The following is a 19,253-nucleotide window of genomic DNA, read 5'->3' as shown; positions in this document are numbered from 1 at the left end:
GAAAGTGGCTGTGTTTTTTTCAATCTTGGACACCCCCTTTCATTGAATATGTTGTATATTGATATATATATTACTATAATATATGACCACATTTTACCCATCTAGTGTGAATCTTATGCTTAGGAGTCCAGTGGGCTATCCTACTCAGTGATCACAATTAGGAGTCCAGTGGGCGGTCCTAAATAGTGTTTACCAATTAGGAGTCCAGTGGGCGGTCCTACTCAGTCATCATCGATTTGGACCGCCCACCGGACTCCTAAGCACAGACTGAAAATGGATTTTGATGAATAAATAAGTTGATAAAAAAAAAAATGTGATGCCTCATGGAAGAAGGGAGGGGGGAAATGAAGTCATATAAATGAAGAGATGGTCTCATGTGATGCAAATTAATTGTACTAAATGCCGAGAATCAGACGGTAAAATAAGTAATTGGAGATTTCTGAATACGCCTCATGTATAAATTATAGGTTTGTGCTTTTAGCAAATGATTGATTTCTGTTTTCTGTGAAAGTTTTTTTTCTCTAATATATAATATATAAAAATAAACCTGGACGCTCCAATCACTCTCCAACTCCTATATACAGAACATGCATCAGCTGCTTGCTGTCAGTGAATGGGAATATTATTCGGGGGGATTTTAGTGGGTGTGTTTCACTTTGGAGGATCTGTCCTGCCTTAGGTCTCTCTTTCTCGCTCTCTCCTTCTTTTTCGCTCGCTCTCTCCTTCTCTTTCGCACTCTCTCGCCTTCTCTTTCGCGCTCTCTCCTTTCGCGCGCTCTCTCCTCTTTCACGCGCTCTCTCGCCTTCTCTTTCGCGCTCTCTCCTTCTTTCGCGCGCTCTCTCCTTCTCTCACGCACTCTCTCCTCTTTCGCGCGCTCTCTCTCGCCTTCTCTTTCGCACGCTCTCTCCTTCTCGTTCGCGCGCTCTCTCCTTCTCGTTCACGCGCTCTCTCCTTCTCGTTCGCGCGCTCTCTCCTTCTCGTTCGCGCGCTCTCTCCTTCTCGTTCGCGCGCTCTCTCCTTCTCGGTCGCGCGCTCTCTCCTTCTCGGTCGCGCTCTCTCACGCCTTCTCATTCGCGCTCTCTCACGCCTTCTCATTCGCGCTCTCTCACGCCTTCTCTTTCGCGCTCTCTTGCCTTCTCGTTCGCGCGCTCTCGCCTTCTCGTTCGCGCGCTCTCTCCTTCTCGTTCGCGCGCTCTCTCCTTCTCGTTCGCGCGCTCTCTCCTTCTCGTTCGCGCGCTCTCTCCTTCTCGTTCGCGTGCTCTCACGCCTTCTCTTTCGCGCTCTCTCGCCTTCTCTTTCGCGCTCTCTCGCCTTCTCTTTCGCGCTCTCTCGCCTTCTCTTTTGCGCGCTCTCGCCTTCTCTTTCGCTCGCTCTCTCCTTCTCTTTCGCACTCTCTCGCCTTCTCTTTCGCGCTCTCTCCTTTCGCGCGCTCTCTCCTTCTCTCACGCGCTCTCTCCTCTTTCACGCGCTCTCGCCTTCTCTTTCGCGCTCTCTCCTTCTTTCGCGCGCTCTCTCCTTCTCTCACGCACTCTCTCCTCTTTCGCGCGCTCTCTCTCGCCTTCTCTTTCGCACGCTCTCTCCTTCTCGTTCGCGCGCTCTCTCCTTCTCGTTCACGCGCTCTCTCCTTCTCGTTCACGCGCTCTCTTCTTCTCGTTCGCGCGCTCTCTCCTTCTCGTTCGCGCGCTCTCTCCTTCTCGTTCGCGCGCTCTCTCCTTCTCGGTCGCGCTCTCTCACGCCTTCTCATTCGCGCTCTCTCACGCCTTCTCTTTCGCGCTCTCTTGCCTTCTCTTTCGCGCTCTCTTGCCTTCTCGTTCGCGCGCTCTCTCCTTCTCGTTCGCGCGCTCTCTCCTTCTCGTTCGCGCGCTCTCTCCTTCTCGTTCGCGCGCTCTCTCCTTCTCGTTCGCGCGCTCTCTCCTTCTCGGTCGCGCTCTCTCACGCCTTCTCTTTCGCGCTCTCTTGCCTTCTCTTTCGCGCTCTCGCCTTCTCGTTCGCGCGCTCTCTCCTTCTCGTTCGCGCGCTCTCTCCTTCTCGTTCGCGCGCTCTCTCCTTCTCGTTCGCGCGCTCTCTCCTTCTCGTTCGCGCGCGCTCTCCTTCTCGTTCGCGTGCTCTCACGCCTTCTCTTTCGCGCTCTCTCGCCTTCTCTTTCGCGCTCTCTCGCCTTCTCTTTCGCGCGCTCTCGCCTTCTCTTTCGCGCGCTCTTGCCTTCTCTTTCGCGCGCTCTCGCCTTCTCTTTCGCGCGCTCTCGCCTTCTCTTTCGCGCGCTCTCGCCTTCTCTTTCGCGCGCGCCTTCTCTTTCGCGCGCGCCTTCTCTTTCGCGCGCTCCTTCTCTTTCGCGCGCTCCTTCTCTTTCGCGCGCTCCTTCTCTTTCGCGCGCTCCTTCTCTTTCGCGCGCTCCTTCTCTTTCGCGCGCTCCTTGTCTTTCGCGCGCTCCTTGTCTTTCGCGCGCTTCTTGTCTTTCGCGCGCTCCTTCTCTTTCGCTCTCGCCTTCTCTTTCGCACGCTCCTTCTCTTTCGCTCTCGCCTTCTCTTTCGCGCGCTCCTTCTCTTTCGCGCGCTCCTTCTCTTTCGCGCGCTCCTTCTCTTTCGCGCGCTCCTTCTCTTTCGCGCGCTCCTTCTTTCGCGCGCTCCTTGTCTTTCGCGCGCTTCTTGTCTTTCGCGCGCTCCTTCTCTTTCGCTCTCGCCTTCTCTTTCGCGCGCTCCTTCTCTTTCGCTCTCGCCTTCTCTTTCGCGCGCTCCTTCTCTTTCGCGCGCTCCTTCTCTTTCGCTCTCGCCTTCTCTTTCGCGCGCTCCTTCTCTTTCGCGCTCCTTCTCTTTCGCTCTCGCCTTCTCTTTCGCGCGCTCCTTCTCTTTCGCGCGCTCCTTCTCTTTCGCTCTCGCCTTCTCTTTCGCGCGCTCCTTCTCTTTCGCGCTCCTTCTCTTTCGCTCTCGCCTTCTCTTTAGCTCTCGCCTTGTCTTTCGCTCTCGCCTTCTCTTTCGCTCTCGCCTTCTCTTTCGCTCTCGCCTTCTCTTTCGCTCTCGCCTTCTCTTTCGCGCGCTCCTTCTCTTTCGCGCGCTCCTTCTCTTTCGCTCTCGCCTTCTCTTTCGCGCGCTCCTTCTCTTTCGCGCTCCTTCTCTTTCGCTCTCGCCTTCTCTTTCGCTCTCGCCTTCTCTTTCGCTCTCGCCTTCTCTTTCGCTCTCGCCTTCTCGTTCGCTCTCGCCTTCTCGTTCGCTCTCGCCTTCTCGTTCGCTCTCGCCTTCTCGTTCGCTCTCGCCTTCTCGTTCGCTCTCGCCTTCTCGTTCGCTCTCGCCTTCTCGTTCGCTCTCGCCTTCTCGTTCGCTCTCGCCTTCTCGTTCGCTCTCGCCTTCTCGTTCGCTCTCGCCTTCTCGTTCGCTCTCGCCTTCTCTTTCGCTCTCGCCTTCTCTTTCGCTCTCGCCTTCTCTTTCGCACGCTCTCCTTCTCTTTTGCACGCTCTCCTTCTCTTTCGCGCGCTCTCCTTCTCTTTCGCGCGCTCTCCTTCTCTTTCGCGCTCTCTCACCTCTTTCGCGCGCGTTCTCGCCTTCTCTTTCGCGCTCTCTCTCCTTCTCTTTCGCTCTCTCTCTCCTCTTTTGCGCGCTCTCTCCTTCTCTTTTGCGCGCTCTCTCCTCTTTCGATCTCTCTCTCCTTCTCTTTCGCGCGCTCTCTCCTCTTTCGATCTCTCTCTCCTTCTTCCCTAACCTACCTTTATTGGTAACCATTTTCCATTTTTTTATGTAGTTTTATTGCCAATTTGCAGATTTGCTGCAGGCATTTTCTGCATTGTGTGCACATAGCCTTACACAGGCAACCATTGATATAAATGGCTATTGTGTAATACTTTATTTGCCCTGCGGGGGCGCTGCAGGTTTTTTGCACAGCTCACACAAGGTTTCTTTGTGATCTGCCTGGTGTTAGAGGCCATCCTACATTTTTTTTCTTCCTGTAATCTAGTAATCCCTTTCCTGTAATCTTTTCAGGCCTTCAGATTCTCATTAATTTCTTACATCTTTTTCTAACCCTGACCACAGACATCCAGGTAAGCTAAAGTCGTGGTCGCTTTTGGTAGTTGTTTGCATTTACCAACTTGTTTTTTTAGGGTTTTAATCCTCTGAGCGTTAATTGGTTAAAATCGGGGGTTGTCCAGAGCGGAGGTCCTCTAGTTTCACCCTCTTCTCCCGTTCTCCCTCGTTGTCCGGTAGGTGGCCTCTTCTTCTCCGCGAGTGTCTGGTTGATCGTCTGTATCCTAACAAGTCGATGCAAGAACAAAGTGACCAACGTGGCCGACCCAGAGCGTCCTCTGCGGACCAGCTCGGAGGACCGAGATGACCCAAACAGTCATCGTAAAGGAAGTGTGGGCAGCCATATCCGGCAAAGTCGACTGATTGGGTCATCGCACCCATGTCATGAGACCACCGATGGGTCTGAAATCAGATCTACTGTGCAAACGGGGGATCCGGGGAGAGACTGGGGGAGATTCCTCCATTCAGAAATGAGAACCAGTAAGTCTGAGCCACTGGTTGTCTCCTTAGGTGTTACCGCACCAGTATTGGACACTGTTTTGGGCTCAAGTCAGACCTCAATGTACAGACAAGACCCAAACGTCACAAGTCAGAGCTCAACGTACAGACAAGACCCAAACATCACAAGTCAGAAGTCAACGTACAGACAAGACCCAAACATCACAAGTCAGAAGTCAACATACAGACAAGACCCAAACATCACAAGTCAGAAGTCAACGTACACACAAGACCCAAACATCACAAGTCAGAAGTCAACATACAGACAAGACCCAAACATCACAAGTCAGAACTCAACGTACACACAAGACCCAAACGTCACAAGTCAGAACTCAACGTACACACAAGACCCAAACGTCACAAGTCAGAACTCAACGTACAGACAAGACCCAAACGTCACAAGTCAGAACTCAACGTACAGACAAGACCCAAACGTCACAAGTCAGAGCTCAACGTACAGACAAGACCCAAAGTCAATGGAAAATCAGGTTATTAAGCAGAATGTGGAGGCTTTAAGGAAGAGTCCTGAAAATGAGAGTGGAGTATATGGAGATCCTGAGGATAATCTTACCGGGGAAACTGGTGAGTTCTCAGTGTCATTTGTCTTTTACCTTAGTATAATCTTTTATGGCACTTTAAGGCATTGCTTGGACAGACAATTTTTGACCACTTGATGCCAGATATCCCCACAAATGACCACTGATTACTGGGGGTCCCAGGAGCACGAAGAGTGGTCCCATGTAACATAGGAGGATTTTGAAAACATAGACTCCAGCTTCTAAATGGCTTTTCTATAGGTGCGTAACTGCTGTACAAACCTCAACCCTTAGCTCTCCAGATCCCTCAAAATTACAGTATACTGCAGCATAAAAAAATCACAAGTTTGTCTCCCGACAAAAACAAAACCCAAAAAATGAGTGCCCAATATCGCCCCTTTCTATATGATGACACTCAGCAGCCACCATCCATAGATTCTGACTTTTTTTTTTGCTATATCTCCTATCTATATACTGTACATATAATGTAAAAACATTACATTGGTAATCCCCTCCCCTTTCCCATTTGAAATAAAGCGAAAATAAATACATTGAACCTATTTTATATCATCGTACCCATAAAATTCCAATCTATCGACATATAAAATGAATTAATCTGATTGGTCTATTGTTTAATAAGACAATAGAATTGCTTTTTTTGGATGACGCATCCCCTCAAAAAATGCATTAGAACCCCTTTTACCTAACCTAAAATGGTATTAATAAAAAAATGTTGGCTCACCCCACAAAAACAAAAAACAAGCTTTCCATCGACTGAAAAATTAAATTGTTACAGGACTTGGAAAATGACAACAGAAATTATTTTGTTATGGATTTCCGTTTTTGGTTTCACTCTTCTTTTTTGATTTCTAGGACTTGTAACTTATTTTGACACCCACATCGACTCAATGAATAATGCAAAAAATGCAACTGAAACCAGAAAAGGCAAAACCGAAGGAGACGACCCATCACCTGAACATCTGGTGTCCAGCAGTAATGGGAGCCCTTCGAGGTTTGGTAAGAAGTGTAAGACTTGGAGCACGTTCTGTGGACACGACGCTCTCATCCTAAATCCTGCTGAGCGTTCCGATGTTCCTACGGCTGAGATAGGCAAGGGACAAGACGATGGAAAGCTTTGTCAAAGAGAAGAAACTACCGAAACTTCAGGCTCAAACCAAGAGGAAGAAGGCATCTCAGAGCCAATTGGTGACTATGATATCGGCAACGAAGGACATCAACACAAAGATGTCCCCACCCTTCAAATCCTGCAAGAGTCCAGAATCGAAGAAGGTCCTTGTAGACGTCACCACCAAGGGTCCTCAAAAAAGACAAACGCCAGAGCTACGCAACAAAGAAGTTCCTCGGCGCGTGAAAAGTTTTGGAGATGCCACCAAAATTGTTGCGATGAGTTTAACCCTTGTCCGACTGCGTCTAAAGTCCTGAAGAGATCGGAAAAGAGATCGCAGAAAAGTGAGGAAGTAAAGCAAGAGCCACCTTCTGATGATGAGCTGCTGGAAGGTAATGGCCGAATTACGGTCAATCTTTTTATCAAACTCTCACAGAGGAGATCCTGCAAGGAAGCAGAGAAGCGTCCGTGGAGATAGTAGACTGTGATAATGGTCCTTATGCCACGCGTGGGCTATGAATTGTTAGCGAAGGCTCAAATCTGATTCTTTAGGATAGATCAGTCCAAATAGGAATCCATTGGATCATGTTGATGTCAATAGATCAGTTGCCACTCTTACAATCCCAGAAGTACCTGATTGTTGGGGGTCCCAAACCTGGAACCCTCCCTGATCACAAAAAAAAGGGATTTTGCATGCTCTCCGCCACTACATTCACTGACTTTGTGTTACGTCACCACCGGAGTCCGCTCCATTGACTTCTGCTCCGATCGCCAGGCGATGCCGTGTTCCTGCCGTGGATGGTGCTGGTGATCGGAGAGGAGTCGATGCCAGCGGCGCCGGTGGGCGCAGGCTCCGTTCATCCACTGGTCTGGGTTTCCTGGGGATCTGCAGTGCCACTGGCTGACTGTAGGTGACGGGTGTCTCCCAGCTGAAGTGCCATCATTCAGCTACGGCCTAAGTGACTAGAGAATTTGGAGACCACCGGACTCCCTTTCTTGTGATCCACTGAGTCCTTAAGTGTAACTAAACCTTTATCACTTTCTTTTTTAAAGGGGTTGTCCACTATTAGTACAACCTCTTCTGCTTCCACTTGTTTCCCCCAGTTAAGATAAAAGACCCTATACTCACCTCCCATTCTGGTGCTGTTTGGGGCTCACGTGACATTGTGACATCACGAGAACCCTGCGTCCAATCATTGCCAACTTCTCTCGCCACGCCTTCAGACCAAATGAGGTAATCAACAGGAAGTGGGAGGCAGCCGCAGCGTCACTTCCTGTTGATTAACTCATTTAGTCCGAAGGCGTCGCGAGAGAAGTCGGCTGTGATTGATCACTGGGCTCACATGACGTCACAATGTGAGCCCCAAACGGTAACAGACTGGGAAGGGAGTACAAGGTCCTATATTTTATATTTTAACTTGGGGGAAACAAGTGGAATCAGAAGAGGTTGTCCTAATAGTGGACAACACCTTTAATATTTCAACGCCCTTTTAATTGTAAGCAGACTAATGGAGGTACCTGTCTGAGACACTCAAACCTCCCCTTCCCTCAAAAAGCCTATGGCTTACATTGAATCTATACCTAAGCTAAGCCCCTCTTGTTTTTGTTTGGGTGATCAGCAAGGGTTTAACTACCTGAGCCCTAAGTGATAAAGGTTTAGTTACTCTTTAAAGCTATAATTTAGGTTTCTTAATTTTTTTCTTGACTTTTTATTGTGGAGGGTGAGGGGTGGTTTTCTTTTTTTGTTGTGTTTTCAAAAAAAATGCTTGCAGGGGCTTATCTATAGGTCTTCAAATACTCCAAAAAATAAAAAACACCACCAAAAATACTGGTAAAAGCCATTTTTTGAAACACGTGAAAGGCATACTAATATTTTCATGGCTTGTTTTTTCCTTCTATCTTGCAGAAAGACCATCGCTACCTCTTTTGCTCTCCAAACCCCTTGAAGGCAGTTTGCCGACAAATCAAGAGCTTTCGTCCAAGAAGACTTGTGTCAGTTTGCCAAATCTGGGCATATATGATGGCTATAATCCCAGTGTAATTTCTGTTCGGTTCCCAGAACCAGTCATTACTCAAGATGAAACCGCAAACGATGTATTGGAACGAAGCAGAGAACTTCCGGTCATTGACTTGTCAGCAGAGGACCACATCAGTCATGAAAGACTGGTGGAAGGTTCATGGTCTAAGACAAAGTTTCCCTTTGTCAGTGCCCTAACAGAGGGTTTAATTAAAGCAGAAGATGGATTATATGATGCCTCTCGTAATTTTGGTCTAATCGGTGGTAATGATGCAAATGGCTTAGACCAAGATGTTCCACCTTGCAAACCAGATGTCCAAGTTTTAAATGGTCAAATAGAAGATCTCGTAAGCTATGGCAGAAATTGTCAAGCTCAAGATGTTCTACCTTGCAAACCAGATCTCCAAGTCTTAAATGGTCAAGCAGAAGATCTCGTAAGCTATGGCAGAAATTGTCAAGCTCTTCCAGATATTAATACTCCATCTGGAGCAATGTTAGGAGAAGATGAGATATCACAAGTGGTTGTACCGGTCAGTAATCTAGACGTACCAAGCCTAAACCTCCAAACAGAGAGCCCGTTAAGATATGAAATCCGATACAACATGTCTTCTAACAGTCTTCATCTACCCATCATTGACGTTCTATGTGTAGGTAATACAGTAGAACGGCTTTCGATACAGGAGGATTTATTAGCAAATGTTGATGTCCCCATCGTTGAGGACAAGATGGTCACAAGAGACAAAAAGTTTGATCATGTCTCTCCAGATGTTCAGTTACCCAAAATAGATGGTCTTCCAACCACTGAAGTCCAGTCACAAGTTCTCGTAATTAATGAAAGCAATCCGAGTGATATTTTGCAGTGTCCTTTAAATTTACTCGCCATCTCTGAACCACCCAAGGATAAAATATTAAAGGACTGCAAAAGTGTGAAAGCAGGAAAACAAAAAGGAAAGCAGTATGTGAAAGCGAAAAGTTGTCCAGTCTTCTCTGAAGTGCTTGATGCCGAAAATCCACACAGAAACTTAAGCGGACTGAGACTAAAATCTAAACTAGGCTCAAAGACCATAGATCCAAAAATCAACATGATGGCCTCGTCTGATGCCAGGATAATCAAAAGCAGTAAAGAATCTCCATCTAAAGTAGTGGAAACCATGAACCAAGAGTCCCCAAGGAAGGAACAAGAGCTCATCCCTGGTCTAAACCTCAATTCTGAAACCCAACTTACACCTTCTTGTTCTTATTCTCTCTCTATTCAAGATGAGATTTCAGAATGGCCAAAAATTACAGATCTCCTAAAACGATCAAGTACCATAAGTTTATCATCCAAATATGATATCTTGGAGAGTTGTCCAGTTCCTTCATGTAAAGATGACCATGATAAATCCACTGTCAGAAATGATGGACATAGTGACGTCAACAGTGACTCTCGTTCATATGGAATGGACAATTCCAGACGTACAAGTGTCTTCCATGACCACAAAGCTGATGAGGAGAACAGTAAGACGGTCTCAAGTCCTGAAGAATGTAGTGGTGATAAATACAAGAGCGAGAATACTCTTCATACACGTAACACATCGGAAAAAATGGCAGATAGGAACTCAACGTTGGCATTGGAAAAAGAGATGACGAACAGTGAGAGACCACCACAAAGATCAAATCAAGATACGGAAGTGATGAACGATCAAACCATGGATGATGCAATTCTAATGCGAGAGCTAACTCATAACTCGAAAGGAAGCTCTAATACATCATCAGTTCAAGATGTTTGTCATGAGTCTTCTCTGGTCTCCAATGGAGAAAGTGATCTTGATGAACACGAAGATGCCTCAGATGACAGAACGTCTTCTCTCGCTAGCCAAGACCAAACTACTGAACGCGAGGTGTCCAGAAATAACCATAAAGAAACGGAAAATCCAGAAAACGTTGATGAAACCGGTAGAGATCAGGTTATCCAAGATGTAAGACTTGAATATGCATTGATGGAACCCTATACGGATAATCTAGACACGTCCCCTTTTATTAATGAAGACATTGGCTCTGTAGATGTCGATCAAACTGATGCTCTTTCTGAAAGTGGCTGCAAATCTGCCGATACATTGAAAGGGAAGAATTGCCAAGAAGATGGCTTTGACCGAATTGAAGAAATTCGCATTTCTGATTTGGAAAACCAATCAAGTCTCCAATCAAGAAGAAAAGATGTGACCAGTAAGATCAGAAGAAACATTGGTGGCCAAAATCGGGCAACAAACAAAACCCCCAAGACTGAAAATACCATCACTCCATGCATCCGAGAAGATTATCTATCCACCAGACTTTCGAGAAGAATCTTCCAAACTGTGTTTCCTATATCTCTCAAGACTCCAAGTGCGGAAGATGGGAACAAATTAGGGGCATTGACTTTAGAAGAACAGTCTTTCGAAAACTGCTCAGAAATCCTAAACCCTCAACATGGTTTGCCCAATACCTTAAGTCAAAATATTACTTTTAGTAACACTAAGATGATGGATGCTATCGAATATCTCACCTCATTGTATGCCCGAACTCCAGGAGTGAAAAAATCTCAAGATTCCCAAGGAGTCCTGGGCGAAGACGACAAAACCATAGATGATATTCGGGTCTTGGCAAACCTACATTTCTGTAAAGTCTCCGGACCGTTTATAGCGGACGCCCAAAAATCTGAAATTCCGGAAATCATCGACGAATCAACCGAAGATCCTAAATTATCCACATCTATACTAGATAACCCCTATATACCTCCGAGTAAGGAAGAATTAAAAGCTGATGAAGAACTGGCCGTCTTGAATATCATGTACACCATAAAGAAGAGTCTGGAACTTTCTGCCGCTTATGACACTGATAACGGAACCGATATCTAATCCTGCGGAATATTTACAGAAAATGTAACCAAAATGTTAAGAATTTTCTAAAACTACACTGTTTTTAGTTTTATAAGACACACCCCAAATTTAGAGGAAAATTAAAAAAATATGGGGTGCGTCTAATCTGGTGGCCTCTTACCGGAGGGGGGCGGCAACGGTGGTGGAACGGGGTCGGAGGAGGCAGGGGTGCTGCTCGAGTAGGGCGATGCTGCCGTCGGTGTCCCAGATGCTCGCTACGGACGGTGGTGCGCAGAGGCTCTGCTGCGCTGGGGATGGTGAGGGCATGGCTGCCATCCTGAATGTCAGCGGTGCAAGCTTCAAAGAAATGGCACCCGGAGTTGGCGCGTGCGCAAATTGAGCTACTGGCTCAATCACAAGCGTAAATCTCCTCTGCGCACATACCACCTCCAAGTCCGCTGCTGGGAGGCGGCGCATGCGCAGATGATCTTGAGCCGAGAGCTCCAACTGCACACACACTGACTTGGGCGCCATTATTTGAAGAAGCCCACACCGCCGACATTCAGGATGGCGGCCCCTGCTTCACCGCCCACAGCATAGCCCGCCTCCTGTGGCCCCTCTCCAGCATCCCCGGTAGGCTATATTCAGCTTATAAGACGCACCCTTCATTTTTCTCCCACATTTTTGAGAGTGCATCTTATTCTACATTACACACATACCGTATTTTTTGGATTATATCGGTCTCTAGAGCTTATGGACCCCCGGTCTCTAGACTATTATTTGGACTTTAAGGTACCCTCAATGTCGAGAAAAAAAAAGCAATTCGGGGATATTTAGCTCCTGTTCCAGCGATGTCGGGTCTCCCATGATATTGGATACAGCGCTTACATGTCATAACAATGTCATCCGAGCACTTGGAGAACCGGCACCAACATCTCTGGAGCGGCCCCATCGTGCGACTATTGGACAACCCCTTTAATGACCTTTATCTTGCATTTACAATATACCGAATAACCACAAAACCCTAACTTACACCAAATCTGTGATCATGAGCAGCAATTTGTTGTATAGGAATAAAGCCAAAAAATACTAATAGGTTTTTCTAATATTCGTCATTTGAAATGACAACGAGATCTGCCGGTGTCTGCAAGAAGGAAGCCTAAAGGCTGAGGACACTTTCCAGGAACTTTCCAGAATAAGCAGCGACCTGAGTGTCTGAGGAATACACCATTGCCGGTCATTATGTGACTTGTATCCTGGATTTGTAGGTTTTCCCCTCTGTGGGCTCAGTCTCTAATTTTCACTTGTCTCTGAGCTGGTGGGTGGAGCTGATGATGATATGATGTCTCCCATACGCTGCACACACAGACATGAGGCATTCCTGCTCCAATATCTCTATGTAGCACATACAAGCAGCAGCAGCATGGAGGACATTATACAGCAGTACTGAGCGGTGTAGCTGTGATTCCAGCTCTGAAGTATAAGGAAACATTTACAATAAAATAGCACATAGATGATGGTATATAGCGGTGTAACTGTGATTCCAGCTCTGAGTTGGGAGAAAACAGTAATGATAATATAGCACATAGTGGATGTTGTATAGAGGTGTAACTTTGAATCTAGCTCTCGAGTGAGAGAAAAGCTTTACAATAAAATAGCACATAGAGGATGTTATATTAGAGTGTATCTGTGATTCCAGCTCTGGAGTGAGGATGTTATATAGCAGTGTATCTGTGATTCCAGCTCTGGGGTGAGGATGTTATATAGCAGTGTATCTGTGATTCCAGCTCTGAGGTGAGGATGTTGTGTATAAGACCACAGAAAAAACAATACCTCTAAAAATATTTAAGTTTTATTTAGAAAATTATAAAAATGACAACAGTGTCTCTCTAAAAATACATAAAGGACAACACAGTGCCAGTGAGATGTTGGGAGGAGATAGTTTCAGCGTGAAAAGGATAGCGATAGATAGATATTCACAGAGTCGTCAGATTACTGATCTCATAGCCTTTATTGACCCTTCCTGACGACGGAGGGTGTCCTAAGTTACTGGGCACTCCCCGTTCCGGGTGGCTGTCCCTCCCTGTCCCTATCTCTAGCCAAGGGGTGTCCACCACCAACCCAGGTGATTAGTGCAAAACCATAAATATACACATAAACACAAATGCGTTAAATTTGGTTCCTGACTCAAATAGATACTTCAGTCAGATGAATTTAAATTTTGTTAGGTGGAGCTGTAGGGGACCCGCTGCAGTAGCTGTCACCCCACGCTCTCCCGACGCGTTTCTCCCCCACCTAACGCAATGCTGGGGGATCATCAGGGGTAAAAAAAGTCATACCCTGTTGATGCACAAAAAAGAGAGGACAAGTAATGTCTTAATATAACTTCATCAAAGTAGATTGAAAAATCATTATATTCTCTTGGGTATATAACTTACATAACGGTAATAGTTATAGAGCGGGATATGAACGGTCCAACCCGAAAGCCTTTTGATAATATACCAGAAAAACTTGGTTTTAATCACATGATATGCTGGCAGATATTCTCATTCAGAAGAACTTGTCTCTAAATAAAGCCGACAAGAAAATATTCTGAGGAACTGAGTTGATAGGCTTGGAAGGGGGGAAGGGGAATGGAAGGGGGGGGGGGGGGGGAGGGGAAGGAGGGGGAGGGGGGAGGGGGGAGGAAGGAAAGAGGTAACAAAGTGGATAAGATGAAAAATACCTCGTTATAACTCCAAAAATGGATGAATAGCCAATGGGATGCTAGGAGTTTAGTAAATCAAAAAAACTCCTAAGGTATCACATGAGTCTTCCTATCCTTGTGTTTAAAAGGCTTATGGATCACATCCTAACCATGTCTAGGTCACATTAGGGCAGCAGGGACATCTGCATAGACAGAGACAGTAAAATACCAATTAAACAAGGTAGATTCAGGAAACCTACAGTGTCCCATAGAGAAAAGTAGATACCTATACATGCAAAGAGTCCAATTTCTTTAGTTGATGGTGTTACACCAATATCTACACTGTTAGTGTGTCCAGTCCTAAAATGAAAAAAGGATAATAGTCATGGACCTAGAAGTACGTTGAATTCCCTTAGGGAGCCACATCAGTGTGGTATATCGTCCTGTATCCACCAAACCAGGACAAATGGTGCAAGCATAAATTTACTAGATGACACCTGACTAGTCCTGAAAAATAAATACCTGTAATTTCTTGGTCACTGAGGTAGGGGGTGCTGTATCAATACGCAGCATCGGAATCTATATAATCCTAAAAGGAATAATAATAATGATCTAATATCCCGCATAGAAATATGTGAATATAAACAGGACAGGACATACATCTATGGAAAAAAGTGTATACCTGCAAAGAAAAGCTCCTTTACACAGTGTTCCAGTATAGTGACCAAGTGTTATAATGAACACTTCTTTCACCTAAAGACATGAAAACAAACGATCACTACAGGTGATCCCATAACGATTCTGCAAGAGGAAACAACAGGACATTTACAGCACCATTACTCGTCCTTTGAAATGTCCTGTGGGAGAAAACACTCCAAAAAGGTGTAAAGACATACCGATACTTGGTCCGAAGAAAAGCTCAACCTGCAAGGACAAAGTGTCCCGAGCGCCGAAGCACATCTAACCGCAGGGAGCCAGCGCTGTGTCCTGTCCTGTGCCCAGATGATATGTGCCTAATCCCACGGACGGAGGTGTTTTAAACCTCCCGCGACCGGAAGTAAACAGTGTTGCTCCCGCCCCACAGGCTGAGAATCCGTGATTGACAGATCTCTTAAGCCAATCCTACGATCTCGTATGAATCCATCACATGTCCAGACTCAGAATAGAGGAGGATTGCGAGGGGCGTGCCATGCTGCTTAAAGTGACATGTCGCTTAATGCAGAGCTGAGCTACAGCTTAGCAGAATGAAATACTGTAGATGAAGAGGCCGTATTAGGTAACTGGAAGTAACCTGCCGTTATGTATAACATGGGCAAAATAGGATAAGTATAAATATAGGAAGGTTACTTGTTTATAAACCCAAGGAGGCCGTATGAAAGGGGGTGCCTGATATATTTTTCGGTTATTACTCGACCATAGCTCTAGGCATTATAGACCAGTGCAGAGCTAAGCTGCACAAGGCAGCACTACATAATAAGGGGACAGTGTAAGATATACTGAAGTGATATGTCATTATATATGTAAGATACCTAGGACAATAAAAGTTATAAATAAAGTTACTGTTATTGACCTCAGCTAAATTAGGGGGGGGGGGGGGGGTGCCCAGCAACTGAGCATGACATTTTGCTCATTCAGGGCTAGGCATGAGAGCTAGAAGCAATATCCATAATCAGACAGAAAAATATATAGCTGCAAAAGTGTGAGGTTATGTTCTGCCTTAAAGATAGCTCACACGTAATATGCCTAAATTTGAGTATATCAGCAAATGTTCCAGATCTCTGAACAGGCACTGTACAGGAGAGGGTGCACACCAGGCACCAGTTGTCGGAAAGGCATAAGAGGGGAGGGGGGGGAAAAAAGGGGGGATTAGGGAGGAGGGAGGGGGGGGGGGGGTTTGGGGGTTCCCCCACATCCTGGGGACCCAGTATCCATAAAGGGGGCATACCCAAGGATAGCACCCAAGGTGCCTAGAGATTAAGAAAAACATAATATATATATATGGAAGACGGGGAACCATTTGATACCAGAACGCTCTTGTCTTTTATACTGAATCAGGTAGGATTTAGAGAAAGCTAACATAGCTCAAATTTTCATTAAGTCCCCCTGGGGAGACTGAGTCAAGAAGGAAAATCCACCTTGCCTCTCTCTGTAGAATTTTTTTGTCCCAGTCACCTCCACGTGCTGGTTTACCAACAACTTCAATCACTTGAAAAGAGATAGCCCCCGTATCTCCCTGGTGACACTGGTTAACGTGCCGTGCAATGGCTGTGTCTCTCTCATGACCAACGTCACCCAGATGTTCCCCTATCCTGACCCGCAGCTGCCTCCTGGTCTTGCCAACATAGGCCAGGGGGCAGCTGCAGGTACAAAGATACACTACTCCCTCCGTTCTACAATTGGCAAAGTCTTTAATTTTAAAGGATCTTCTGGTCTTAATGTTTGAAAACTCCTTCCTCTGATTAATGTAAGGGCAGTACACGCATCTCCCACATCTGAATGTCCCCTGGGGTTTTCGATCTAGCCATGTGTTTTCTCCTCTCGGGGGTACATAGTGGCTGGTGAGTTAGATGGTCCTTGATAGATCTGCCCCTTCTGAAGGTAACGCTGGGGTGTGGGGATATATGTCTACCCACATCCAGATCCGTTTGTAGGATAGGCCAGTGGCGTTTCAAAATTTCCATAACCCTAGGATTTTGATCATCATAGGTGGCTATAAGCCTAATGATCTGATCATCTTCTCGTTTTTTCATAGGTTTTAGTAGTTCCCTTCTCTGAGTGGATTGGGCAAATTTATATGCTGGTTCGAGGATCTGTGAGGGATATCCCCTCCTACGAAACCTACTTTTCATATCCAAGGATTTGGATTCAAAGTCGTGAAGTGATGAACAGTTCCTTCTCAGACGAAGGAACTGTCCCTTCGGTATACCCTTCCTCAGGGGGGCTGGGTGGTAGCTCTCCCACCTAAGGAGGCTGTTGGTTGCCGTAGGTTTTCTATAGATCGTAGTGGCCAAATTGCCACAAGTATCCCTTGAGATTTTTAGATCCAGGAAGGCCAGACAGTCCCTATCCATCTCATACGTGAACCTTAGGCCAATGTTGTTGTTGTTAAGTTTTTCCAAAAATTGCACAAAGAGGGATTCCGTGCCTGTCCAAAGGACGAGGATGTCATCAATATAACGCCCCCAAAATTGTATATGGGGGGAAAAAATGACATCCTCGTCCTCAAACACATAGGTGTTCTCCCACCAGCCCAGGAACATGTTGGCATACGTCGGGGCACATGGACTCCCCATCGCCGTGCCCCTGAGCTGGTGGTAAAATTTCCCTCCAAAGAGGAAAAAATTATGTGTTAATATGAACCGTAATAGGTCCCCAATGAATTTGCTATGAACAAGACACTGGGTCCCACGTGTAGAAAGATATGAATTGACTGCTTCCAATCCCTGTTCATGCGGGATACTACTGTAGAGTTGCTCCACATCTATTGACGCAAGTAACGTATCAGGTTCAAGGATAATACCCTCTAATTTCGATATCAGATCATTAGTGTCTCTTATATATGAGGGTAGACTTGTAACAAAGGGACGAAGAATCGTATCAAGATAGATACTGGAATTTTGGCCAATAGCATCTATCCCAGAGACAATGGGACGGCCCTTAATTGGATTAAGTCCCTTGTGCACTTTGGGAGTGGCGTAAAAGGTGGCTGTGACTGGAAATTTTGGATACAGAAACTCAAATTCTTTGACTGAGATAACCTTTAATTCTAGCGCTTTGTTCAAAAGTACCTGTAGTTCTTGTAGGTAGCTTAGGGTTGGGTCCTTCGGTAGTATTTCATAGGTAGTCTCATCTGACAGAATCCTCCCACACATAACCGGATAGTCCTTGGTATCCATGATTACTATATTTCCACCTTTATCAGATGGTTTAATAGTAATTCGTGTGTTATTCTCAAGCTTGGTCAAAGCCTGCCATTCCTCCCTTGTTAGATTTGATTTGACTGACTGTATTTTGGGCTGAATGGCCCGAAGGTCATTAGTAACCAATTTTAAGAAAATGTCCAGGCTGCTTGATTCCGAGGCAGGTGGCATTTTCTTACTTTTGGGTTTAAGGTTTGTAAATGGTCCCAACCCTGTGCGCTCCCCATTGTCATTACTCAGGGAGGACAGTAGTCTGACATCCTCTAGCATATCTCTTGGAATACCAAGACGTGCACATTCTGTCTCATCATTTTGTGAAAAGAATTTCTTCCACCTAAGCTTTCTAAGGAATAGTTCAATGTCCTTGACCCAATTAAAGGGGTCGAACCTGCTTGTAGGGACATATGACAAACCGTAACCCAAGACTCGTTTTTCCGTATCAGAGAGGCAATAGCTTGACAGGTTTATAATTTGGTTATCTTGACCTCCAAGGTGGTCTATTTCCGGTAATTCCTTTGATTTTGGGTTCTGAGATTGTAAGGATCTCTTCCCCCTAAAAAAGAAGTACTCGGTGGGAGTTGGTACATTCCCGAAGGTGGGGGAATGGGGTAAGATAAAGGAGGGGGTGGGGCTATAGTGTCTGGGGTTCTTTGTTGCCCATTCAGTTGGAAGGATACCCCAGAAGAGGAAGATGATGCAAATCTCCCAGGTGCCTGACCCCATTGTTTTTTCTTGTTACTTTGTCTGCCCCAGTTGTTCTGTCTCCCTTGAGAATACCTATTGCTTCTCCCTCTGTTCCACTCAGATCGTCCCTGTGGTTCTGAATCTGAGCAGTCTGAGGAAGATATATCTGTTACGGGAATAGTAGCCAAAGAGGGGGTCTCCCTCCTCTCAGAGAAGTCTCCCAGGTCCCTTAGAAAATGTTTATGCTTCCGGGTCTTTAGGTTTTGTTGATATTTATCAACCGCCAGCTGTAATGCTGTCTCCCTGGTAGTAAATTCGGGATCTCCCTTAAGCTTCAGCGCTTCCTCCCTTAGGTTTTGTAGGGCTATGGAGCTATTCTCTAGAGTTACCTTTTCTTCCTCAAGGAGGATCGTCATTAATCTGATGGAAGAGTCAGTCAGTTCTTCCTCCCATCTCTTTATAAGTTTCTCTGTTCTTGACCTTTCGGCTGGAATCAGATTAATTCTAAGACCCCGTGGTATGATCCTTTGTTTAACGTATCGTTCCAAGGACTGCACTTCCCACCAGGATTTGATGTTCAATTTATATGTATCAAGTAACTCTGAAAATAAACCCCTAATGCTTGTTTTACCAGTACTCTGGCCATCTGTTATTTTATCAGAAAAAACTTCGTCAGCATCGTCCAACCACCTGGTAGTATTAATGGGTCCTGACAAGAAGCCCGCCATTAATTAAGCTTGAACCACAAATAAATATAGAACCGAGGTATGGTATCAGCATAAGACCACAGAAAAAACAATACCTCTAAAAATATTTAAGTTTTATTTAGAAAATTATAAAAATGACAAACAGTGTCTCTCTAAAAATACATAAAGGACAACACAGTGCCAGTGAGATGTTGGGAGGAGATAGTTTCAGCGTGAAAAGGATAGCGAT

General features: G+C 45.8%; 1 protein-coding gene and 1 long non-coding RNA gene across 2 annotated transcripts in view; one reads left to right on the top strand and one right to left on the bottom strand.

Annotated features, from left to right (window-relative positions):
• Nucleotides 1-13,471: 13,471 nt before the first annotated feature.
• On the bottom strand, nt 13,472-14,802 carry LOC142251669 (uncharacterized). Its single transcript, XR_012725324.1, has 6 exons — nt 14,610-14,802; nt 14,396-14,466; nt 14,236-14,302; nt 14,000-14,073; nt 13,753-13,916; nt 13,472-13,593 (listed from the first exon to the last, which is right to left on the bottom strand). It is a non-coding gene; the product is annotated as an uncharacterized LOC142251669 (long non-coding RNA).
• Nucleotides 14,803-19,158: 4,356 nt separating this feature from the next.
• Nucleotides 19,159-19,253, top strand: part of LOC142251922 (calmodulin-regulated spectrin-associated protein 1-like) — a 48,189-nt gene continuing 48,094 nt past the window's right edge. Inside the window, exon 1 of the mRNA XM_075324970.1 lies at nt 19,159-19,214. Coding sequence (XP_075181085.1) covers nt 19,159-19,214 — 56 coding nt within the window. The remainder of the gene's footprint in view (nt 19,215-19,253) is intronic.

Source organism: Anomaloglossus baeobatrachus, chromosome 9 (assembly GCF_048569485.1).
Source record: "Anomaloglossus baeobatrachus isolate aAnoBae1 chromosome 9, aAnoBae1.hap1, whole genome shotgun sequence".
In the NCBI taxonomy this organism is placed as follows: domain Eukaryota; kingdom Metazoa; phylum Chordata; class Amphibia; order Anura; family Aromobatidae; genus Anomaloglossus; species Anomaloglossus baeobatrachus.
The sequence above is the reverse complement of the archived record's forward strand: the minus strand, read 5'-3'. Positions and strand labels throughout refer to the sequence as shown.